General features: G+C 50.4%; 2 protein-coding genes across 2 annotated transcripts; both read left to right on the plus strand.

The window, feature by feature from the left end:
* The first annotated feature begins 1,923 nt into the window (after window positions 1-1,923).
* Window positions 1,924-2,871, plus strand: LOC102461355 (olfactory receptor 52B2-like). Its single transcript, XM_075923538.1, has one exon. The coding sequence runs from the start codon at window positions 1,924-1,926 to the stop codon at window positions 2,869-2,871; it is 948 nt and encodes a 315-aa protein (XP_075779653.1).
* A 13,288-nt stretch (window positions 2,872-16,159) lies between these two features.
* LOC102461594 (olfactory receptor 52K2-like) lies at window positions 16,160-17,858 on the plus strand. Its single transcript, XM_014579121.3, has one exon. It carries the CDS (start codon window positions 16,617-16,619, stop codon window positions 17,571-17,573), a length of 957 nt encoding a protein of 318 aa, XP_014434607.3. The 5' UTR covers window positions 16,160-16,616; the 3' UTR covers window positions 17,574-17,858.
* Window positions 17,859-23,210: the final 5,352 nt, after the last annotated feature.

Here is a 23,210-nt window from a genome sequence, read left to right on the forward strand (position 1 = left end):
GCACTTTTCTTGGATTTCTTTTGTTCTTATTATACATAATCTCCTTTTGATAATTCTTGGCCCTGCCAAGCATGAATTTCCCCCTGATTTATTTAATATCTCGTTTCAATTGTCATAATTTTCAGTTTCTATTGCTTGCTGTCTGGTTTCCCTTTTTCCCATTTGTTAAATATTTTATCCCCTACTATCTGCTGCTTTCCTTTCACCACTAAACTCTGGTTTTCTCCAAAATTGTCTGTTTCCTCACATTTGGAATCTTGGATTTGTAACAATCCAATACGATTTTCTTCAGTAACTCTTAATTTGTATTCACATTTCTCTATATAATTTTTTCCTCCCAGTCGTGTTTGATGATAATTTGTCAGATTTTTGGAATTAGCTGTTGGAAGGGCTAAGTGTTTATAGGGTAGCAGGTTTAAAACTAATAAAAGAAAGTTCTTCTTCACACAGCATGTAGTCAACCTGTGGAACTCCTTGCCAGAGGAGGCTGTGAAGGCTAGGACTATAACAGAGTTTAAAGAGAAGCTAGATAATTTCATGGAGGTTAGGTCCATACAAGGCTATTAGCCAGGGGATAAAATGGTGTCCTTGACCTCTGTCTGTCAGAGGCTGGAGAGGGATGGCAGGAGACAAATCGCTTGCTCATTGTCTTCGGTCCACCCTCTCTGGGGCACCTGGTGCTGGCCACTGTCGGTAGACAGGATACTGGGCTAGATGGACCTTTGGTCTGACCCAGTACGGCCGTTCTTATGTTCTTATGTTCTTATGTTCTAGATAGGATTGCTTAGGAACTCTTCTCTCTTTGTCCATCTGAATGGTCTCAGTTCCATTCTTTCTTTTCCTCTCGTCTATCTCCTGCCCCCTTCTTTGTCTCTTCTCGAAACTAAACAGTCCCTGTCTCTCCATTCTGCCTGCATATGGCAACCTCTCCCCTTATAGCTTGTCATGGAAACTCCTTTTTTATCTGTATCATTTACAGAGACGGGGTGAGGAAACCAGAGCAGGTTCTTGTTGACCCCTTCCTTAGGCATCTCAAGATTGGTTTTGTTTTGCCTCCTGCTGCCAATGAATTGTTACCATTGGTGCCCGGGTCTTTTCCTTGATGTTTCTTCTAGCTGGGATGTTTTTCCCAGCACCTGTCTTGGCAAAGCTGTTCAGTTTTTCCATTCCCCAATTTTGAGTCTCCAGGGCTGTGTCTACACTGGGCCACTTATTCTGGAAAATCAGCCGCTTTTCCAGAATAAGCTGCGAGCTGTCTACACTGGCCCTTGAATTTCCGGAAAAGCAACGACGCTCTACTGTACAAAATCAGCCGCTATTCCGGAAAAACTATGCTACTCCCGCTCGGGCATAAGTCCTTATTCCGGAACACTGTTCCGGAAAAGGGCCAGTGTAGACAGCCCAGTAGTCTTTTCCGCAAAAAAGCCCCGATCGCGAAAATGACGCTCAGGGCTTTTTTCCGGAAAAGCGCGTCTACATTGGCCATGGACGCTTTTCCGGAAAAAGGGCTTTTCCGGAAAAGCAGCCTGCCAATGTAGACGCTCCTTTTCCGGAAATACTTATAACAAAAACTATTCCGTTTTAAGCAGTTCCGGAAATTCATGCCAGTGTAGAGACAGCCCAGGGGAATGGGGAACTCCTCACGATGTGTAGGAATTGTCATTGGGAGGGTCTGGCTTTTTATCATACATTTCTCTGAATAATGAAAAGGTCCATGTGTGAGTGATAGCCAATCTCCTTCAGCCATGAGACCAGCCTCCTTTGGCGCATGTCGTGCCTCATAGTTACATTGTCTCTCCACTCAGGTGTCCGTACCGGGACCATCGTCCTAGACCCTCGGCACACACAGGAAGTCAGTGGAATGTACAGTGCCTGCAGAAGACCCTGTTCTGCCTCAAAGTTTCACTCCTTCCCCCCAACCGTATGCCAGAGTCCAATGCAACCGACTTCACCAACCCCTCCATCTTCATCCTGCAGGGCATCCCTGGCCTGGAAGCAGCCCATGTCTGGATCTCCATCCCCTTCTGTGCCATGTACATCATCGCCATCTTAGGGAACTTCACCATCCTGATCATTGTGAAGAAGGAACCGAGCCTCTATGGGCCCATGTACTATTTCCTCTGCATGCTGGCCATCAATGATCTGATCCTGTCTACATGTATCCTGCCCAAAATGCTGGCGATCTTCTGGCTCAATTCCAGGGAGATCAGTTTCAGTGCCTGCCTCACCCAGCTGTACATCATTCATGGCTTCTCAGTGATGGAGTCGGGACTCTTTGTGGCCATGGCGCTGGATCGCTACGTGGCCATCTGTGATCCCCTGAGACATTCCACCATCCTGACAAACTCTGTGGTAGCCAAGATCAGCCTGGCCGTGGTGCTACGTGGCGGCGTACTTGTATTGCCCTACCCTTTCCTGGTGAAGCGATGGCTGTACTGCAGAACCAACATCATCCCCCAACCGTACTGCACGCACATTGGTGTGGTGAACCTGGCCTGCGGTGATATCCGCATCAGTAGTTACTATGGCCTCTTTGTGCAGTTCTGTGTGATGGGGCTGGATGTAGTTTTCATTGCTCTGACCTACACCCAGATCCTCAGGGCCATCTTCAGACTCCCCACAAAGGACGCCCGGCTCAAGACTTTTGAAACTTGTGTCTCCCACCTCTGCGCCATCTTAATCATTTACATCCCAGGCCTCTTCTTCTCCCTCACACAGCGGTTTGCCCAGAATGTGCCCCTGCCTTTCCACGTCCTCATTGCTAATCTGTCCCTCTTGATGCCCCCCATGCTAAACCCCATCATCTATGGGGTGAAGACCAAAGAGATCCGGGGCAGGCTGCTCCGTCTCTTCTCTCAGAAAGGGACCTAACGTTTTCTTCTCTTGCTCTGGCTCTGGCATGCTGCTCTGTGGCGAGCTGTCTGGTGAGATGGTGCTGGGACCTCTTCCCCGAATCGCTGACTGGGCAAGCGACAACAGCCATTGGTCCATGTACATCTCATTAGCTCATTTGATTGCTAGCTTTGTAGTTGTCAGTGACTGGACCCCTGAGGCACGGCACCCTGCCCCATCTATTGCCCCAAAGCCCTGCCCTCTTCCCACCTCTTTCTCCTAAACTTACTCTCCTGCCTAGCCTATTCCCCCAAGTAGCTGCCCCCTTCTCCAACTCTTCCCCCAAGTCCTGTCCTCTTTGCTGTCTCTTGCCACAAAGTCCAGCCCTGTGCTCACTCCTCTCCTCCACAGCCCCAGGTCAATCCTTGGATCATTACCCCCCTCCTCATGCCCCGCTGGGCTCCCTCTGCTCCAGGGCTGGGACAGGAGCTGCTGCAGCCTGACAAGGAGCCTGCCATGAAGGCCGTGAGGACAAGCCAGGCAGGAATGGAAGCCATATAGAAGCAACTGAGGGCTGGGAACAGGGTTGTGAGGCAGGTGGGGGAAGCTGTGCTCATATAGCCTGTGGGCCCCACAGCTCAGCTACAAAGTCCTGAAAAAAGAGAGCTTTATGTGGCTCATTTCCGTAGCTTTCCATCCCCTTTGGTTCCCCTGGCTGGAGGCTGGAAGCAGGCTGGGTCCCTGCACTGTGAATTGGGTGGGAGGCCTTTGCCCTGTGCCGGGCTGCAGGGGCAGGAGCCAGCTTTGAAGCTAGAGGGACATTGCCTGAGAGCAGCAGAAGGACAAGCCCTGCATTACTGGGGAAGGCGGGCTGCTGAGCAGAGACCGGGGTGGCTACCAGGGAGGGAGATAAATGGCCCCTCTTCCATTAGCCGGCTATGCACACACGCGTCCGGCACCTTCTCTGGAACTCTTGGGCACCCAGGAGCCGAGTCCAACACAGACTCAACATGATGACTGGGCACCTAGGAGCTCTTGGCCAGGCTGCTCAGTGGTGTTATCCCTTCTGTTGCTGTTGTAACCCTGGGGGCTGTAGGTGATGATCAGGGGTAATGACCGTCACTCTCAGTCCATGGGGGACAGGCCAATCCTTGCCTATCGACAGCCCCCGAGTCTGAAGCAAGTCATTTCCAGAGCCCACACACCACGCCTTTGATACACTCACCTACCCCTGCAACAAACCCCATTGTTCACACATCTCTACAAGCGACACCATTGCAGGATGTAAACATGCAAGCCACCACATCAGGGCTCATACACCTGCACAATGTGATCTATGCCATGGATATTGGCCAAACTGGACAGTCTCTGCAACAAAGGAAAAATGGACACAAATCAGACATCAGGAATGGTAACACAGAGAAACCTGTAGGGGAACATTTTATCCTACCTGGACAATCGTTAATGGACTTTAAAGTCACCATTTTTCTGCAAAGGGAATTTTATCACCCAGTTATAAAGAGAGACTGATGAGCTAAAATTTATTTCCAAGTTTGACACTACCAGCTTGGGCTTGAATAAAGATATTAATTGGTTATTAAAGATATTAAAGATATTAATTGGAGCGAAGCGGACAGGGGACTGCAGACAGGGGAGTTGAAGAGGGAGAGCAAAGCGACCCCACCGCCGAAGAGGCTACCCGGTGAGAGTACAAGCTGTGGTGTGAGTGTGTGTGTGTGCCTGACTGTTTGAATTTTACAGTTTGAAGTGGTGTGAATTGAGTCTGATTCCAGGTGAGTGCTAGCAGTTTCAGTTTCAGCTTCTGTGGCAGTTGGGACTGAGAGCCTGCCATTGTTCCCTTGATTGCCTCTGATTAGCCTCAGGCTCAGCCTTCCCCTGTGTGACTCAGAAGGGGGCAGGCCTGACCTAGGCAAGCAGGCTTTAAAAAGCCAGAGCAGTGCGACCAGGGGAGCGAAGCGGACAGGGGACTGCAGACAGGGGAGTTGAAGAGGGAGAGCAAAGCGACCCCACCGCCGAAGAGGCTACCCGGTGAGAGTACAAGCTGTGGTGTGAGTGTGTGTGTGTGCCTGACTGTTTGAATTTTACAGTTTGAAGTGGTGTGAATTGAGTCTGATTCCAGGTGAGTGCTAGCAGTTTCAGTTTCAGCTTCTGTGGCAGTTGGGACTGAGAGCCTGCCATTGTTCCCTTGATTGCCTCTGATTAGCCTCAGGCTCAGCCTTCCCCTGTGTGACTCAGAAGGGGGCAGGCCTGACCTAGGCAAGCAGGCTTTAAAAAGCCAGAGCAGTGCGACCAGGGGAGCGAAGCGGACAGGGGACTGCAGACAGGGGAGTTGGGCAGAGGGAGTGACTGATGGTGATGAAGACCCGTAGCGCTTGTGCCAGTACTTCTCCTGTCTCCTCCACCTGTGCCTGTATCCAGACAGAGAACCTGAGCATGGATGCCTCTACCCAGGTCCTGGTGTGGTCTTGCTGTATTTGTGGCTTGCAATTCCCACTGAGTGATCTCCAGGCTGGGGGAGACAACCGTTGTGAAAGGTGCCTGCTAGTGGAATCTCTCAGGCAGCAGGTGGGAGAGCTACAGGAGGAGGTGGCCAGGCTGAGGAGCATTCGAAGCCATGAGGAATTCCTGGACAGTATTCCTGTGGAGTCCACGGAGGTCACTGTCGTAGGATGTGGGACTGTTGACCAGCCACTTATGGAGGAGGCAGTGGTGCAGGGTGAGCACTGGCAGCTGGTTACTTCCGGCAGCGGGCAGTGTTCCACCCCTGCTCCTAACCCTCCCACTGTGTTACATAACCGTTACACTTTACTTTCAGCAGGAGAAAAGGAGTCATCCCCCACAGTGGAGGAGACCAGGCCTTGCACCACCAAGGTTGAGCAGTCTCCTGCCACCACTGCGAGGAGGAAACGTAGGGTAGTGGTGGTTGGAGACTCTCTTCTGAGGGGAACGGAGGCACCCATCTGTCGCCCTGACAGCTCATCTCGAGAGGTATGCTGTCTGCCAGGGGCCCGTATCCGAGATGTTACGGAGGCATTGTCGAGGATTATCCGGCCCTCTGACTACTACCCCATGCTACTTATCCACGTGGGCACAAATGATACTGCCAGGTGTGACACTGAGCGGATCAAGTGTGACTACAGGGCTTTGGGAGTACGGGTGAAGGAGTTTGGAGCGCAGGTGGTATTCTCTTCTATCCTTCCTGTCAAAAGTAGGGGCCCGGGCAGAGAGAGGTGCATTCTGGAGGTGAATGCCTGGCTGCGACGATGGTGTCACCAGGAGGGATTCGGCTTCCTTGATCACGGGGTGCTCTTCCAGGAAGGACTGGTTGGCGGAGATGGAGTTCACCTTTCCAGGAGCGGGAAGGCCTTGTTTGGACACAGACTGGCTAACCTTGTGAGGAGGGCTTTAAACTAGGTTTGTCGGGGGCAGGTGAGCAAAGCCCACAGGTAAGTGCTGAATGTGCGGGACTGGGAGATGGGTTGGAAATAGGGGGGACTACGGCCTATAATGGCAAGGAGAAAGGAGGGTCAGGGCACAACAGGGAGGCAAGATCAAATCAGTATCTTAGATGCCTATATACAAATGCGAGAAGTATGGGTAATAAGCAGGAAGAACTGGAATTGCTAACCAATAAATACAACTATGATATCATTGGTATTACAGAAACCTGGTGGGATGGGACGCATGATTGGAATGTTGGTATGGAAGGGTACGGCTTGCTCAGGAAGGACAGACAGGGAAAAAAGGGAGGAGGGGTTGCCTTGTATATTAAAAATGTACACACTTGGACTGAAGTGGAGATGAATGTAGGAGATAGCTGTGTAGAGAGTCTCTGGGTTAAGCTAAAAGGGGTAAAAAACGAGGGTGATATCATGCTAGGAGTCTACTACAGGCCACCTAGCCAGGTGGAAGAGGTGGATGAGGCCTTTTTTAAACAATTAACAAAACTATCCAAAGCCCAAGATTTGGTGGTGATGGGGGACTTCAACTATCCAGACATATGTTGGGAAACTAACACAGCGAGGCACAGGCTATCCAATAAGTTTCTGGACTGCATTGGAGACAACTTTCTGTTTCAGAAGGTTGAAAAAGCTACCAGAGGAGAAGCTGTTCTGGATTTGGTTTTAACAAATAGGGAGGAACTAGTTGAGAACTTGAAAGTGGAAGACAGTATAGGGGACAGTGATCACGAAATAATAGAGTTCATGATCTTAAGGAAAGGTAGAAGGGAGACCAGCACAATTGAGGTAATGGATTTCAGGAAGGCAGATTTTGATAAGCTCAGAGAACTTGTAGGTAAGGTCCCATGGGAAGCAATACTGAAGGGAAAAACAACTGAGGAGAGTTGGAAGTATTTCAAAGGGACGTTGTTAAGGGCCCAAAAGCAAACAATTCCGCTGTGTAGGAAAGATAGAAAATATGGCAAAAGACCAGCTTGGCTTAACAAGGAGATCTTGCATGATCTCAAAATAAAAAAGGAGTCTCATAAAAAATGGAAATTAGGACAAATAACAAAGGATGAATATAGGCAAGCAACACGGGAATGCAGGGGCAAGATTAGAAAGGCAAAGGCACAAAATGAGATCAAATTAGCTACAGGCATAAAGGGAAACAAGAAGACCTTTTATAAATACATTAAAAGCAAGAGGAAGACCAAGGACAGGGTAGGCCCACTGCTTAGTGAGGAGGGAGAAGCAGTAACAGGAAACTTGGAAATGGCGGAGATGCTCAATGACTTCTTTGTTTCGGTCTTCACCGAGAAGTCTGGAGGTGTGCCTAACATAGTGAATACAAGCAGAGAGAGGGTAAGTTTAGAAGATAGGATACACAAAGAACAAGTTAAAAATCACTTAGGAAAGTTAGATGTCAGCAAGTCACCAGGTCCTGATGAAATGCATCCCAGGATACTCAAGGAGCTGATAGAGGAGGTATCTGAGCCTTTAGCTATGATCTTTGAAAAATCATGGCATACAGGGGAGATTCCAGAAGACTGGAAAAGGGCAAATATTGTGCCCATCTATAAAAAGGGGAATAAGAACAACCCAGGAAACTATAGACCGGTCAGTTTAACGTCTGTCCCAGGGAAGATAATGGAGCAGGTAATTAAGGAAATCATATGCAAACACTTGGAAGGTAATAAAGTGATAGGGAATAGCCAGCATGGGTTTGTGAAGAACAAGTCATGCCAAACTAATCTGATAGCTTTCTTTGATAAGATAACGAGCCTTGTGGATAAGGGAGAAGCGGTGGATGTCATATACCTAGACTTTAGTAAGGCATTTGATACGGTCTCGCATGATATTCTTATTGCTAAACTAGGCAAATATAACTTAGATAGGGCCACGATAAGGTGGGTGCATAATTGGCTGGATAACCGTAGTCAGAGAGTGGTTGTTAACGGTTCTAAATCCTGCTGGAAAGGGATAACAAGTGGAGTTCCTCAAGGGTCTGTTTTGGGACCCATACTGTTCAATATCTTCATCAATGATGTAGATATTGGGATAGAGAGTACGCTTATTAAGTTTGCAGATGATACCAAACTGGGTGGGGTTGCGACTTCTTTGGAGGATAGGGACATAATTCAGAATGACCTTAGCAAGTTAGAGAAATGGTCGGAGGTAAACAGGATGAGGTTTAATAGAGAGAAATGCAAAGTGCTCCACTTAGGAAGGAACAATCAGTTCCATACATACAAGATGGGAAGCGACTGTCTAGGAAGGAGCATGGCAGAAAGGGATCTAGGGGTCATAGTGGACCACAAGTTGAATATGAGTCAACAGTGTGATGCTGTTGCAAAAAAAGCAAATATGATTCTAGGTTGTATTAACAGGTGTGTTGTAAGCAAAACTCGTGAAGTCATTCTGCCGCTCTACTCTGCACTAGTTAGGCCTCAGCTGGAGTACTGTGTCCAGTTCTGGGCGCCACATTTCAAGAAAGATGTGGAGAAATTGGAAAGGGTACAGAGAAGAGCGACAAGAATGATTAAAGGTTTAGAGAACATGACCTATGAAGCCAGGCTTCATGAACTGGGCTTGTTTAGTTTGGAAAAAAGAAGATTAAGGGGGGACATGATAGCGGCTTTCAAATATCTAAAAGGGTGTCACAAGGAGGAAGGAGAAAATTTGTTCCTCTTGGTTTCTGAGGACAGGACAAGGAGTAATGGGCTTAAAGTGCAGCAGGGGAGGTTTAGATTGGACATTAGGAAAAAATTCCTAACTGTCAGGGTGGTCAAATATTGGAATAAATTGCCAAGGGAGGTGGTGGAATCTCCCTCTCTGGAGATATTTAAGAACAGGTTAGATAGACATCTGTCAGGGATGGTGTAGACGGAGCTTGGTCCTGCCTTGAGGGCAGGGGGCTGGACTCGATGACCTCTCGAGGTCCCTTCCAGTCCTATGATTCTATGATTCTATGATTCTAATGCACTTCAAAGGCAATTTCCCCTGTCTTTGATATTCGCATTTACACACCAAGAGCTATGAATGAGTGTTATCCAGCCTGACTCAATTAGTGTCATTAACACTTATCCTACAATTTACAGGTAACTGCTTTTGTATATATACTGTACATATACGCCGGGTTCTGTCATTTCCACTCTAACTCAACTGAGGAAGTGGGTTTTAACCATGAAAACTCATGATATATTTGTTGTCTGTGAGTCACTCCTAGCGCAGCACCGGATAGCTTGTTGTTCCACCAGGCTACAGCCAGCTTACATCACTTTTACACAAGAGATGTACTTTTGTGTAAGAACATCCATGGCAGTGTGGACACTCTCTTGTGCGAGAATGCTCTGATGACCATTTTAGCCATAGGGGTTTCTTGCACAAGAAACCCCAGTTGCCTGTCCACATTGCTTTCTTCCACAAGAGCTCTTGCGCAAGAGGGCGTTTTCCTCGTGGGGAGAGGAATAACTCTTGCACAAGAAGCTCTCTGTTCCGATGCCTTACTGCAAATGTACTTGCGTAAGAACATGTGTGCAGTGTAGATGCTCCGCAAGTTTTTGCCCAAGAATGGCTGTTCTTGCACAAAAAGCCTGCAGTGCAGATGTGGCCTTAGCGATTTCAACTCTTAGCCACTCCCTAGGCTGACCAAAAGCTTCCATCTTCCACTGGAATAACAAAGAGACTCCTTATGGAGTCTGCTTTTAGGTCTCTCCTTAGAACAAGGGGGAAAGGAGACAGGTTGAACCAGTCTTACAGCTCACACCTGGCAGGCATGAAGCTGGCTGCTTCAAGCCTCTTCCCCCAACTCATCTCATTCCAATCTGGGGGGGGGGGGGGGCTTGTTCACCTGAGACCCTGTACAATGATGGTGTCTCTCCTGCAAGCACTGGTGTCATATTTTAAGTTCCTACATTCAGGGGTAGCATGGTTTGTGACCCCACAACAGCCAAATTAGCTACAATAAATCCCATTCCATTCCAACAACTGATCCTCCATCAGGCCTGGCTGAATTGGATTTACAGAACCGCACCCCGGATTCCTTCCCATCCCGGCATGAGCTGTATTTACATCTCTACAGTTAATTCTCTTGCAGGGCTAAACACTTTGAATGAGCGTGCCCACACTCAGGGCTGCTCCCCTTTCAGCTGGCAGCATTGCAAGCAGTTCTTTGACCCTGCTTACACATCATTTGCATTGCTGTAAAATGGAGTCGTGGAGGGGTGTCCGTGGCCGGACCAGGGGGAGTGGGAAGTCCAGTAAGTGACTGAGCTTAGTCCATTGTCACGGGTGTGCGGACGCTAGTGTAACTGTACACATGGACCAGGGGCACTACGACGGGGCTTCGTTGACAATCAACCTGGCCAAGTGTCTTCTCCCCTTCACCGATGCTGTGGTAATCTGGCGGTTCTCTTGCTGTGACAACTACCTGTGCAGAGCTGTAACAGCCTGGAGAGGGAACGTCCCGCAACACCAGCCCCCCTTTTAGGATTCCTTGTAATGGATTTGTGGTGTTCCCTCCCTCTGGGCTTGTGGGAACTAAAGCCCCTAATTCGGACTACCGTTACTCCTCCTGCAAGGAGGACCATGACGTTTCCACTAACACGTCACGTGATACCATTTTGCACAAGATCTGCTGCAATTTCCTGAGAGAGGAGATTGTGGGGTGCCAGGATGTTGCTTTGGGGGACAGCTGATCACAGCAACGTATCTCTTAAAAGAGAGCTCTGTGAGATATAATTTTGCATTTTTGTATGAGATGTACGTAGCCTGAAGGGCCTAACACCAACCAAATATTGGGCCTGCCTCTGATGAGTCTGGCCCTGCTCACATGGTCACCGTATGACACGTTTCCACTCGGCTCTGCACGGCTTAGGCCTCATTCTTACATTCGTGTGTTCGCCGTCGGTACTAACAATCTCCACCAGCTCCTGGCCTGTGTGTTTTGGGGTCACGGGGTGCCCGGTAGAGTTTGGGGCTGCAATGGTGCCATGTAGGATGCCACGTTACACTCTTTCAGTCGTATTGGTGCAAAGTGCGAGTGGCCGTACTGATGTCGGGCTAAGAGGGCTTCGGGCGGGGTGGCTGTTCCTGTGCGCTTGTGTGCTCGGGCCAGGCCTTCTGCAGGGTCAATCACACTACAGCAGGTGATGGGATTGTTCGTGTAGAGGGGCTGCTCCTGTCCAGCTGCCCACTCCGTCCTTCCTAAATAGATCACAGAGAATGATTCTGTGTCGTTGCACCAGATTCACTCATAACAACGTCTTCACGTCCGCTCTCCCTGGGGTGACCCAGCCTGCCCACCAGGTGGGCTGTCCGAGGGTTGGTGGGGCTAAATCCAAGGGGCTGGACCTCTCGGGCTGTCAAAGACCCCCTGGCACTTTGGGGAGGATTTAGCAGCCTTAGATCAGGTGCTACTTCCACCTGGAGGATTTCTCTTGGGACCGATTTTTCCCTTGTGGATTTAATGGGCAGTGGAAACTTTTTCTCTGGCTCACCCCCTACCTGGGCGGCTGTTCCCAGGAACACACTGCAGCCTGCAGCCTGCTCTGTGAGCGGTCCTGAGGGAGGTTGCTATGGAAACCGGAGCGATGAGCCCTGCGGAGCAGCGAGTGGACAGGCAGGGGACACACTGCAGGGCACATTCACACAGAGCTGGGGGCAGAAGGGACTGAGGATGTGTGGGTGGCCCTCCTTGGCCCGAGATCTGACCTCCCAGGTGGTGCCCTGGGTGCCGCTGAGAGACGACCATCTTCCCAGAGTACCTGCTGCCTGTCACACCCATGGGTCGCCTGCTTTGGAACAGCGCCTGGGCAGATCCCACAGCAGGCCTATCCAGAGACATTCGGGGGGGGAGCTGGTACATCGTGTTCGCTGGGGCCCTCCTCCTTACCACGTCACTGTGTTTACACAGACGTTACAGATTTGGGGCCTGCACTGGGGACCCACAACTGTTCCCCCATGAGTCCTGGTGTGCAGCTCTTGCTGACTATCTAGGGGATTTCTCCATGCCTCTGAGGGCAGAACCTTACCCGGACCTCCGAAAAAGGAGGGAGAGAAGCCATCAGAGGGAAGAGGAATCCAAGCCTCTGTCCCCAGTCGAAGCTGTGCGTAAGGCAGGGCGGACGCCCCCAGAGCCAGGGGCCAGGACCCCTCTGCTGTAGGGACGCTGGAATGAATCCCCCAGTAAAGACCCCTTGGAAATCCTGTCTCGCTGTCAGTAGCTTTGGAGGAGCTTGTCCCATTGTCGCTGCTTGTCCCTGACGGACCCCAGCCCCTCGGGGCCCCGTACGCCCCAGCAGGGGAAAGCAGGGGCTGTTTGTCTCTCCGCTGAGCTGTGCCACAAACCCTGCTGGGATTCCCCAGCCATGGCTATAAACCTCCTGCCCAGCGCTTCTCTGGCACAGCACAGAGCCTCTCCAGATCGCCCCCCCCTCCCCCCGCCGCCGGGCTCAGCCTTTCTCTGCTGCGCAGGAGCTGGGTGAGTGCAGGGCCGGGGAGCCCAGAAGTGGCCTCGTTAGCAGAGCCTGCCCTAAGCAATCGCAAGGGGAGCACCGAGCTAGGATGCAGGAAGGGTTCCCTGTAGGGCCGGCTGTTCCCCACCCGGAGAGCTGAGAAAGGGGCAGGTCGGGACGGGGAGGAGAGTGCTGAGAATCCCCCCTGTCTGGGAATCTGCTCTCGCCTGTTCCTGCCCTTAGCCACCGTCGCCACGGAAGCAGCCGAGGGCCTTGCAGGCGGGTGCTCAGTGTGTGACTAACATTAGCCCGGGGGGTTTCAATCCCCAGGCCGGGACCCAGCACTGGGCGGTGGATGTCGGGCACTGGGGCTCCTTGCTGCAGGGGGGCAGGTGACCCGTGGAGGGGCTAAGCCAGATCCCTGCCTCTCCTGGCACCACAGACGGCTCTGCACCCCAGAAGCGGCCGGAGGCAGGCCCAGCTCCTAGGCCGGGGTGGGAGAGGTGAGGAGAATGCCCAGAGCTCTGCGCACTGCCCCTGTTCTGCGCACTAGCTGGGAACCTTCTGCCGGCTGCTTGTGGGTGTAAATTAAGTGTAAATTAAGTTAAAACTTGCTTGTAAAAACTGGCGCCACAAAACAAACAAACACAATTTGGCATCTTAAATAAGAAAGAGAACATGGGCCCCCAGGGGTATAAAAATTGGTCCAGCAGCACATTTACTCTAAGTGTCAATCTACCGTCTATCTGCTGATTGGGTTAGGTGTTTAAACTCCCGAGGTTCTACGGGGACGCCCACCTCGTATTCGTCTTTCCTAAAAATTATGGAACCGGCCCTGGCGTAACTCGCTGGAGTCGAGAGGCATAGAAGGGGGTAAAAATTGTACCGGAATGTGGGCCTTTGTCTTAAGAGTACACATAGACTTAAAGCTCTTTAAAAATTAAGCTGTCACTTGGTACCATTATTTCTATTTTCTATCTTTATTTTCTTTGTAACCATTTTTAAAATCTGTATTTGCTAGCAGTTAAAAAAAAAGCAATAGCCATTGTAACCATATGCTTTTATAAGTCTTTTTAATAAACCTGTAACTGTTTAAGTTTTAACCTGACTCCTTCAGTTGCTGTAACAAAACCAAGCGCAAATTAAAAAAAATTCAGCCGGTCATAAAAAACAGGTATAAAAGAGCTTGGGCGTTTGGATCGTGTCACTCCCAGGTGACAGATCCATTGGGGAATCTCTCAGTCTTCCCTAAACTGCCCGCTGCAAAAAAATCCTGTATCCTAGCAGCTAGCAGGTGTAATAAGCTCTTTCCTATAAACTCGGGGCATCTACCAGCCTGTTGGCTGCCCTCCGCAACAAAACCCCGGTCCTAGTGGTAAAAACACAAACGTTAAAACTTTTCTCAGTAATACACACACACACACACACACACAGCCCTAAACGTCGGCTGACAGCGGTGCCAGGAGAGGCAGGGAGCTGCCTTAGCCCCCCCACTGCACCGCTGACCAGAAGCCACTTGAGGTCAGCCCCTCCAGCCCCAGCCGTGCCCCCAAAGCTGGAGCCCCCTCCTACGCCTCAAAACTCTCATCTTCAGCCCCACCTGGGCAAATGATGTTGGGCCGTGGCATCAACAATTTTCTTCAGCTGGGACATAAGAAAACAAGAGTGAACATCCCTGCTTCAGAGAGTCAAGGGGAGGTGATGGGAGACCTTTCGATTGGCCCAACACCCGGCGAGAGAAGAGAGGAGCTTCCCAGCGTGCACAGAGCTCTTTGGCACAACGGTGCGTGGAGGGCTTGTTTGGACACGGTCTGGGGGCTCCAACGTCCATGCAGCCCAGTGCTCATGCCACAGAAGGCTGGATGAAGAAGGGCACCTGACGCTCAGAGCAGAAGGCTGGGTCGGGTGGAGGTGGCCCGTAGTTCTCATGGGGTTTGCTGCACAGGCTGGGGCTGGCCCCCAGGAAGGGTCTATCTGCTGCATGAAGGAGCTTTACGCTCAGGTAGAAAGTTCCATTGAGGCTGAGGAGCGTGTGAGTTGGCTCTGTACCCCCGGAGTTCAGTCCTTGTAGACATGCTGGGCCCAGACCACTGAGAACCTCAAGGATAAGCCAGAGAGCTTGAATGTTGCTTTGGGGGTAGGTTGACTGAAAGGGGCCCAACGTGAGACACTGTCAGGGCAGCATTTCCCAAACTGGCCTGTGCCATCCGCAGATGAGGCTGTGTTAATCCTCAGGCAGAGCCGGCCTTAGCATGAGGCGAATTGAGGCAGGGCCCCAGGTGCCCGGCTGTGGGAGGATGCCACTAGGACCCAGAGAATTGAGACCTTTCAAAGTTTTGGCCCAAGCGAGGGGGCAGGGGGCTTCATTTGAGCTCCCCACCTCAGGTACCAAAATGTTCTGGGCCGGCCCTGTCCTCAGAGTACAGAGGACCCCATTGGGACCTGCACAGTGCGACCTCACAGGCACAAAGTCACTGTGTGAGGAAGAGTCCATCTTGCTCTTCCCAGTGCTGTCTGACATCCAGGAGCACACAGCGAGAAGTCCCGTGGAGCCTTATGGACAGAATTATTGGAGCATGAGCTTCCCTGGGCAAAGACCCACTTTATCTGACATGCATCTTTATAGTAAAGAATACAATTGTCAGACACATAGATTAACATAATTTTGGAGGGAAAGTCACATGGTTTCTGCAAAGGGAAATCCTGCCTTACTAATATGAAGAAGTGGGCTGTGCCCAGGATATCTCATGATCCCATCTACACATTTTGTTAGTCTTTAAAGTGCTCCCAAACCATTTGTTGTTTTCTAAGTTTACCCTGTACAGACAAACTCGGCTGAGGGGGTCAACAAACATGTGGACAAGGGGGATCCAGTAGCTATAGTGTACTTAGATTTCCAGGAAGCCTTTGACAAGGTCCCTCATGAAAGTCTCTTAAGTAAACTAAATAATTAGGGGTTTGGAACAGGTCGCGTATGAAGAGAGGCTAAAGCGACTGGGACTTTTCAGTTTAGAAAAGAGGAGACTAAGGGGGGATAAGATAGAGGTCTATCAAATCATGACAGGTGTGGAGACAGTGGATAAGGAGAAGTTATTTACTTATTCCACAAATGTAAGAACTAGGGGTCACCAAATGAAATTAATAGACAGCAGGTTTTAATCAAACAAAAAGAAGTTTTTCTTCACTCAGTGCACAGTCAACCTGTGGAACTCCTTGCCAGAGGATGTGGAGAAGGCTAGGAATTTAACAGGGTTCAAAAAAGAGCTAGATAGATTCATGGAGGTTCGGTCCATCAATGGCTATTAGGCATGATGGGTAGGGATGGTGTTCCTAGCCTCTGTTTGTCTGGAGGTGAGTGACAAGAGAGGGAGCATGTGAGGATTCCCTGTTGTGTTCCCTCCTCTCTGGAGCACCTGGCATTGGCCACTGTGGGCAGATGGAGCTTTGGTCTGGCCCGGTCTGGCCGCTCTTATGTTCCTATGTGTGTGTGGTCACGACAGAATCCACGGACCGTTCAGTCTCTCCTCCCTGGCCTGAATTCCATCATCCACACGGAGAGACCTTGAAAATGTGGAATTTGTTTCCTTGACCCGGCTCAGGATTGTGATTCGGTGTCCCTGTGACATTCGGGGTTTATTGGATGAATTACGGCTGAGAAAATCCCACCTCCTCCTTTTCCCATAAGATCACAGAACCATAGAACACGAGAACGGGAATGGCCCTTGGGAGGTCATCAAGTCCAGACCCCTGCCCTCACAGCAGGACCAAGCAGAGTCTAGAAGATGGTTAATGATTGTTGAATGGTTAATTGCAGGGGCAGGAAGCAGCCGTGATATTGAATTGAACACACCCAACCGGGCTCACCATGGCAGTATCCAACGGGACCAAGGCCCACCCCACCACCTTCAGTCTCCTTGGCATCCCGGGGCTGGAGGCGGCCCACGTCTGGATCTCCATCCCCTTCTGCTTTGTCTACGTGCTGTCTGTCGTAGGGAACAGCCTCCTCCTGGCTGTGATCAAATCCGAGCCCAGCCTCCATGAGCCCATGTACCTTTTCCTCGCCATGCTGGCCGTCACCGACCTGATCATCTCAACCACCACCGTGCCCCAGACCTTGTGTATTTTCTGGTTCAGGGACTGGGCCATTCACATCAATGCATGCCTGGCCCAGGTGTACCTCCTTCACACCCTGTCAATCATGGAGTCCGGGTTCATGCTGGCCATGGCCTTCGATCGCTACGTCGCCATCTGTAACCCGCTGCGACACTCGGCCATCCTGACCCATCGGGTCATAGCCACCCTAGGGCTGGGGGTTGTGCTGAGGGCGGCCGTGTCGGTGGGCCCACACCCATTCCTGCTGCGCCAGCTCCCCTACTGCCGAACCAACGTCATTCCTCACACCTATTGTGAGTTCATGGCGCTGGTGAACCTGGCCTGCACAGACATGAGCGCCATGAGTACCTACAGCCTGGTTGTGGCATTTCTCACCGCAGGGGTGGACTTGACCCTCATTGTCCTGTCCTACATCCTGATCTTGCGGGCCGTCTTCAAGCTCCCTTCCAAGGAGGCCCGTCTCACGTCCCTGGGCACCTGCAGCTCCCACATCGGTGCCATCCTCGGGTTTTATATGCCAGGCTTATTCTCCATTCTCACCCATCGGTTTGGCCACAGCATGGCTCCTCACGTCCACATTATTGTAGCCAACATCTATATGCTGGTTCCCCCCATGATAAACCCCATCATCTATGGGGTCAGAACCAAAAAGATCCGCAATAGAGTCCTCCAGGTCTTCAGTGCCGTGGACTGTCACACTATTTCATAAGGGGACATACGTCCTGGGGGAGAGATGTTTTCATAGACTCCCTCCCCTCCCAACCACCATGGCCACGGGCACCTTTCTCCCCACCGGATCCTAATGCAACCCTTGGGCAACGAGAGCAGAGAGGGGCGTGGAAAAGCAGTGCTGTGGAAGCAGGCTGTGCAGTTGCAGCTTCCTGCCGATTCATGCTTGGGAGCTGGAAAGTAAGAGATGCCCCCGTGCTGTGTTTGCATCCAGACTTCTCAGGACTGTGGAGACGTAATGTGCAGACCTCTTGTGGCTCGTGGACCAGAGTCTGGGAACATCCAGTCTTCGAGAAATGGCCCTAGAGGTCATGCCGAGGGCTTCTCTGCTGCGTGCCTATGAATGTGCTCCACCCATCCGCAGTAGAGAAACGGACTCTAGTCCTGCATGAGGCTAAATCTCCTCTATCTGCTCATAAATCCTCCACCAGCGGAGAATGAGCATGCCACCTATTTAACAGCTACAGGTGTTGTCTCCTCTCGCTCCTTCTTCACAAGGTGCAGGAGAAATAGCTCCATTAACCTATTGGCTTTTGAAGGGTAGATGAGAGAGGGGGGCTATTGAGAGCTAATGTGAGGTGGGAACGCTAGGCATGGCCACGGTGAGGCCTGTGTCCGTTCTGATGGCCCCTGGCAGTCGACATGGACAGTGAGGTCTGTGAGGTGCTCGGTCTGGTGCCGGGGACTAGACTTGAGGACCTCTCAAAGTTCCTTCCAATTCGAGCATTCTGCTCGAGGGTCTCCGCTGTAAGTTCTGCCTCCCGTGCTCACAACCCGTTCCTGTCGCTCTACAGCTGGGTCTCCTCATTTCAGACAGCTCCTTCTCTAGCGTAGCTCCTGGGACGTCCCCGGCTTTCAGCAGGGCCATGCAGATCAGTGCTTCCCTCACTGCAGAATGTTTGTCCCCAAATCTGTGCCAAGAGGGCCAAGGGGGGTATCCATTGAAAACTCATGCTCTGCTCTTTCTCTTTGTGCTACTCCTACACCTGGATGATTTTTGAGGGGGAATTTAGGAAAAGTGGCTCCGTCCTGGCATTTTAAATGTTCGGTTCTGGCGTCGCCTGCCTATTGAGAGGGGTGGCGACTCAGTGAGGTGTGGTGCTCCGTAGTCAATGTGCCGTAAGTGTTGTAAGAATTCTGCTGCAAACCTGCAGAGCAGCAGGGACGCCTGACAAGGACCCGGACAGGTGACTTGCTCTTGGGACATTCTCCATGTTGGGAGGCACCTTCTCAGAGGAGAACAACGGGACTCCCCCCCGTGGGCAAGGACATGAAAGGGCCCTAGGGATTCCTCCATTTGTCTTCAGTCCTGCTCTTCACGTCAGGAGCATCTTTGCAACGGACAGAGGGCCGGGAAGGCTTTGTTGACCCATCCAAAGAATGGACTCCAAAGACTTTGAAGATAGCACCCCACCTCTGTGAGCCTGAACCAGAGCTTTGTGGCTGATGTATGTCATGTGATTTCTGTAACCATTCTACTCTCAACCTTTTCTTCCTTGTTTTAACAAACTTTTGGATTTTAGATTCTCAAGGCCTGGCCCAGCGAGCTCTTCTGGGTAAGATCCGGGCTATTAATTGACCTGGGTCTGTGGCTGGTCCTTTGGGATGAGGAGAAGCTCTTAGGAGTTGGCGAGGTGGGTTCATAGCCTCTCGCCTGTGTAAGGTTTGGGGATGGTTGTGGCACAGGGAACGCTGGAGTGTCTGAGAGAGATGCTTGTGTGACTTCTTGCTGGCCAGTGTGGCAAACAGAAATGCTCGGTGTGACTGGCTTGGTGCCTTATAATGGAGAACCCCCCCCCCCCAAGCATGGGCTATAAATAGCCCTAAGCAATTTGCTCTTATTTGTCCCTCTTAGTGGGGCCTCCAGAGCATCCTTATATTACAGGTGCCTTCAGCCCTCTGGTGTTCTGGTGTGTCTGTGAGGGGGAAAACAGGTGTATGAAGTACAGGGAATGGGGGCAGGGGTTAATAAAATCCTTGTTTTACTGTTACACCATTAGACTGTTGAGGGTGGTCCAGGGTTTCACATAAAATACGAGCTGGCAACCCCCGTGGTAACAGTCACCATAACATGCATGCTAGCCTTTTATTCGTTCCACAGAGAAGGAAGAATCGTGCGTCTCTGTAGAGCGGGATCAGACTAGCTGACACTAACCTCATGCCATCCATCTCCAGCGTTCCACAAACAGAGGCCAGGGACACCACTCCTACCCCTTGGCTAATAGCACTCCATGGACCCAACCGCCATGAATTTATCTAACTTCTCTTTAAACGCTGTTCTAGTTCTAGCCTTCACAGCCTCCTGCGGCAAGGAGTTCCACAGGTTGACTATTTGCTTTATGAAGAAAAACTTTCTTTTATTAATTTGAAGCCTGTTACCCATTCATTTCATTTGTTGTCGTCTAGTCCTTCTATTATGGGAACTAATGAAGAACTTTTCTTTATGCACCCTCTCCACACCACTCATGATTTTATAGACCTCTATCCTATCCCCCCTCAGTCTCCTCTTTTACAAACTGAAAAATCCCAGTCTTGTTAGCCTCTCTTCATATGGGACCTGTTCCCAACCCCTGATCATTTTAGTTGCCCTTTTAGGAACCCTTTCCAAGGCCAAAATATCTTTTTTGGGGGTGAGCAGACCACATCTGTACACAGTATTGAAGATATGACGTACCATAGTTTGATACTTCCCGTACTCCTTCTTTCAGTGGCTTCCCCCCTCCAGCTCCCTCCTCCCAGGTTTCCCCCTCCCCTCTCCCACCCTCTCTCTTCCACTCTCCCACCTCCTTTTCCCAGTCTCCCCAGAGGTTCATCCTCCCACCCAGTTTTGCTAAATAAAGAGAGTTTCTATTTTTGAACCCGTCTCCTTTATTTTTTACATCAGGAGTGGGGTTAGGGAGGGGTAAGTGGAAGGAGGTGAGGGAGGAATGGGGCACAAGCCCCCGATGAGGAGGACTGGGGTGGCTCTGCGGGATCCTCGAGGTGGAAGCTCTCCTGCAGGGCCTCCTGGATCCTGACAGCCCCCCGATTGACTCCCCTCCCCCCTGGAGGGCAGCCTGCGGCAAGTGCAGCCGGGCTGATGGCCGAGTGCTGTGATGTGCCAAGTGTGGGCACTCAGGGCACTCCAAGACAGGACTGCTTAGCTGTCCCTCATCGAGGTAAGGAAGCAAACGGGGAACCCTGAGAACTGTCTGTCCAGGGTGGGGGTCAGGACCCTTTAAGCACGGAGTTCAGTTAGCCTGAGAGAGCATCTCCACGCTCTAAGTCCTAATCTGATGCCCTGCCGGCACTGCTTCCGGCCATCCTTAACCCCGGTTCAGGGTCCACTCAATGTGGACATGCTAGTTCGAATTAGAAAAATGCTAATTCGAATTAGATTTTAGGTCTAGATACACTAGTTCGAATTAGCTTAGTTCGAATTAAGTAATTCGAATTAAGTAGTTCGAATTAGTGCTGTAGTGTAGACATACCCATATTTACTGAAACTGACTGGGCCACACATCCCACTGCTACCACCAAGAGCCTGCAGAGTGAAGAGATGTATTCCAGTGCAGGGCTTGTTTAGCCCTAACAAGGGAAGGCTAGGGATAAACACAAGGAAGGGGAGGAGTTATGTAAATGAAGGGCCAAAGTTTGCACAAGAACACATGACCTTAAAGTGGATGTCAGCGAATTTAAGCTTGACATTAGACGAAGGTTTCCAACCATCAGAGCAGTGAAGTTCAGGACCAGCTTTCCAAGGGGAGCAGGGGCAGGGCTAAAACTCTCTGGCTACGTCTACGCTGGCCCCTTTTCCGAAAGGGGCATGCTAATTTTCCAGGTCGTAATAGGGAAATCCGCGGGGGATTTAAATATCCCCCGCGGCATTTAAATAAAAATGTCCGCCGCTTTTTTCCGGCTTGTAGAAAAGCCGGAAAAGAGCGTCTACACTAGCCCCGATCCTCCGGAAAAAAGCCCTTTGATAAGATAACGAGCCTTGTGGATAAGGGAGAAGCGGTGGATGTCATATACCTAGACTTTAGTAAGGCATTTGATACGGTCTCGCATGATATTCTTATTGATAAACTAGGCAAATATAACTTAGATAGGGCCACGATAAGGTGGGTGCATAATTGGCTGGATAACCGTAGTCAGAGAGTTGTTGTTAACGGTTCTAAATCCTGCTGGAAAGGGATAACAAGTGGAGTTCCTCAAGGGTCTGTTTTGGGACCCGTACTGTTCAATATCTTCATCAATGATGTAGATATTGGGATAGAGAGTACTCTTATTAAGTTTGCAGATGATACCAAACTGGGTGGGGTTGCGACTTCTTTGGAGGATAGGGACATAATTCAAAATGACCTTAGCAAGTTAGAGAAATGGTCAGAGGTAAACAGGATGAGGTTTAATAAAGAGAAATGCAAAGTGCTCCACTTAGGAAGGAACAATCAGTTCCATACATACAAGATGGGAAGCGACTGTCTAGGAAGGAGCATGGCGGAAAGGGATCTAGGGGTCATAGTGGACCACAAGTTGAATATGAGTCAACAGTGTGATGCTGTTGCAAAAAATGCAAATATGATTCTAGGTTGTATCAACAGGTGTGTTGTAAGCAAAACTCGTGAAGTCATTCTGCCGCTCTACTCTGCACTAGTTAGGCCTCAGCTGGAGTACTGTGTCCAGTTCTGGGCGCCACATTTCAAGAAAGATGTGGAGAAATTGGAAAGGGTACAGAGAAGAGCGACAAGAATGATTAAAGGTCTAGAGAACAAGACCTATGAAGCCAGGCTTCATGAACTGGGCTTGTTTAGTTTGGAAAAAAGAAGATTAAGGGGGGACATGATAGCGGTTTTCAAATATCTAAAAGGGTGTCACAAGGAGGAAGGCGAAAATTTGTTCCTCTTGGTTTCTGAGGACAGGACAAGGAGTAATGGGCTTAAAGTGCAGCAGGGGAGGTTTAGATTGGACATTAGGAAAAAATTCCTAACTGTCAGGGTGGTCAAATATTGGAATAAATTGCCAAGAGAGGTGGTGGAATCTCCCTCTCTGGAGATATTTAAGAACAGGTTAGATAGACATCTGTCAGGGATGGTGTAGACGGAGCTTGATCCTGCCTTGAGGGCGGGGGGCTGGACTCGATGACTTCTCGAGGTCCCTTCCAGTCCTATTATTCTATGATTCTATTCTATGATTCTATGAAAGGATCTCTTATTCCTACTTCAAATTCCCCCCCCCCCCCCCCCATCAGATTTGCAGTGACATTGGGAGTTTTTCACCTCCCGCTCCAGCATGGAGCCTGGGGGATTTGCAGCCTTTCAGAAAGGCGGGTGCTTTGCAACGGGAGGGATTGAACTCACGATCTGAGGCCTTCCGTGGCTCAGCCAGAGGCCAGGGCTCTGTGGCAGTGGGCAGGTGAGGGGCTGTGGCCTGAAGTGTGCCAGAGGTGACACTAGACTATTGCAATGGTCACTTCTGGCCTTAAGGTCGGTCTCAGGTTCTTCCTCTCAGCCGTGGTGTGTAACTGCCCAAAGCCCTTGCTGATGCCTCTTTCAATGAACCCTAAATGGTATTTTCTTTGTTTCCAGTGGGAAAATATAGCCCCACCCCTGAGAGATGCAGCCAGCTCCTCCTAAGCCCA

Source organism: Pelodiscus sinensis, chromosome 1, assembly GCF_049634645.1.
Source record: "Pelodiscus sinensis isolate JC-2024 chromosome 1, ASM4963464v1, whole genome shotgun sequence".
Lineage (NCBI taxonomy): Eukaryota > Metazoa > Chordata > Testudines > Trionychidae > Pelodiscus > Pelodiscus sinensis.

Bases quoted from the DNA above. Each gene is read 5' to 3' on its own strand.
- LOC102461355 (XM_075923538.1), top strand. From the start codon at position 1,924: ATGCCAGAGTCCAATGCAACCGACTTCACCAACCCCTCCATCTTCATC.
- LOC102461594 (XM_014579121.3), top strand. From the start codon at position 16,617: ATGGCAGTATCCAACGGGACCAAGGCCCACCCCACCACCTTCAGTCTC.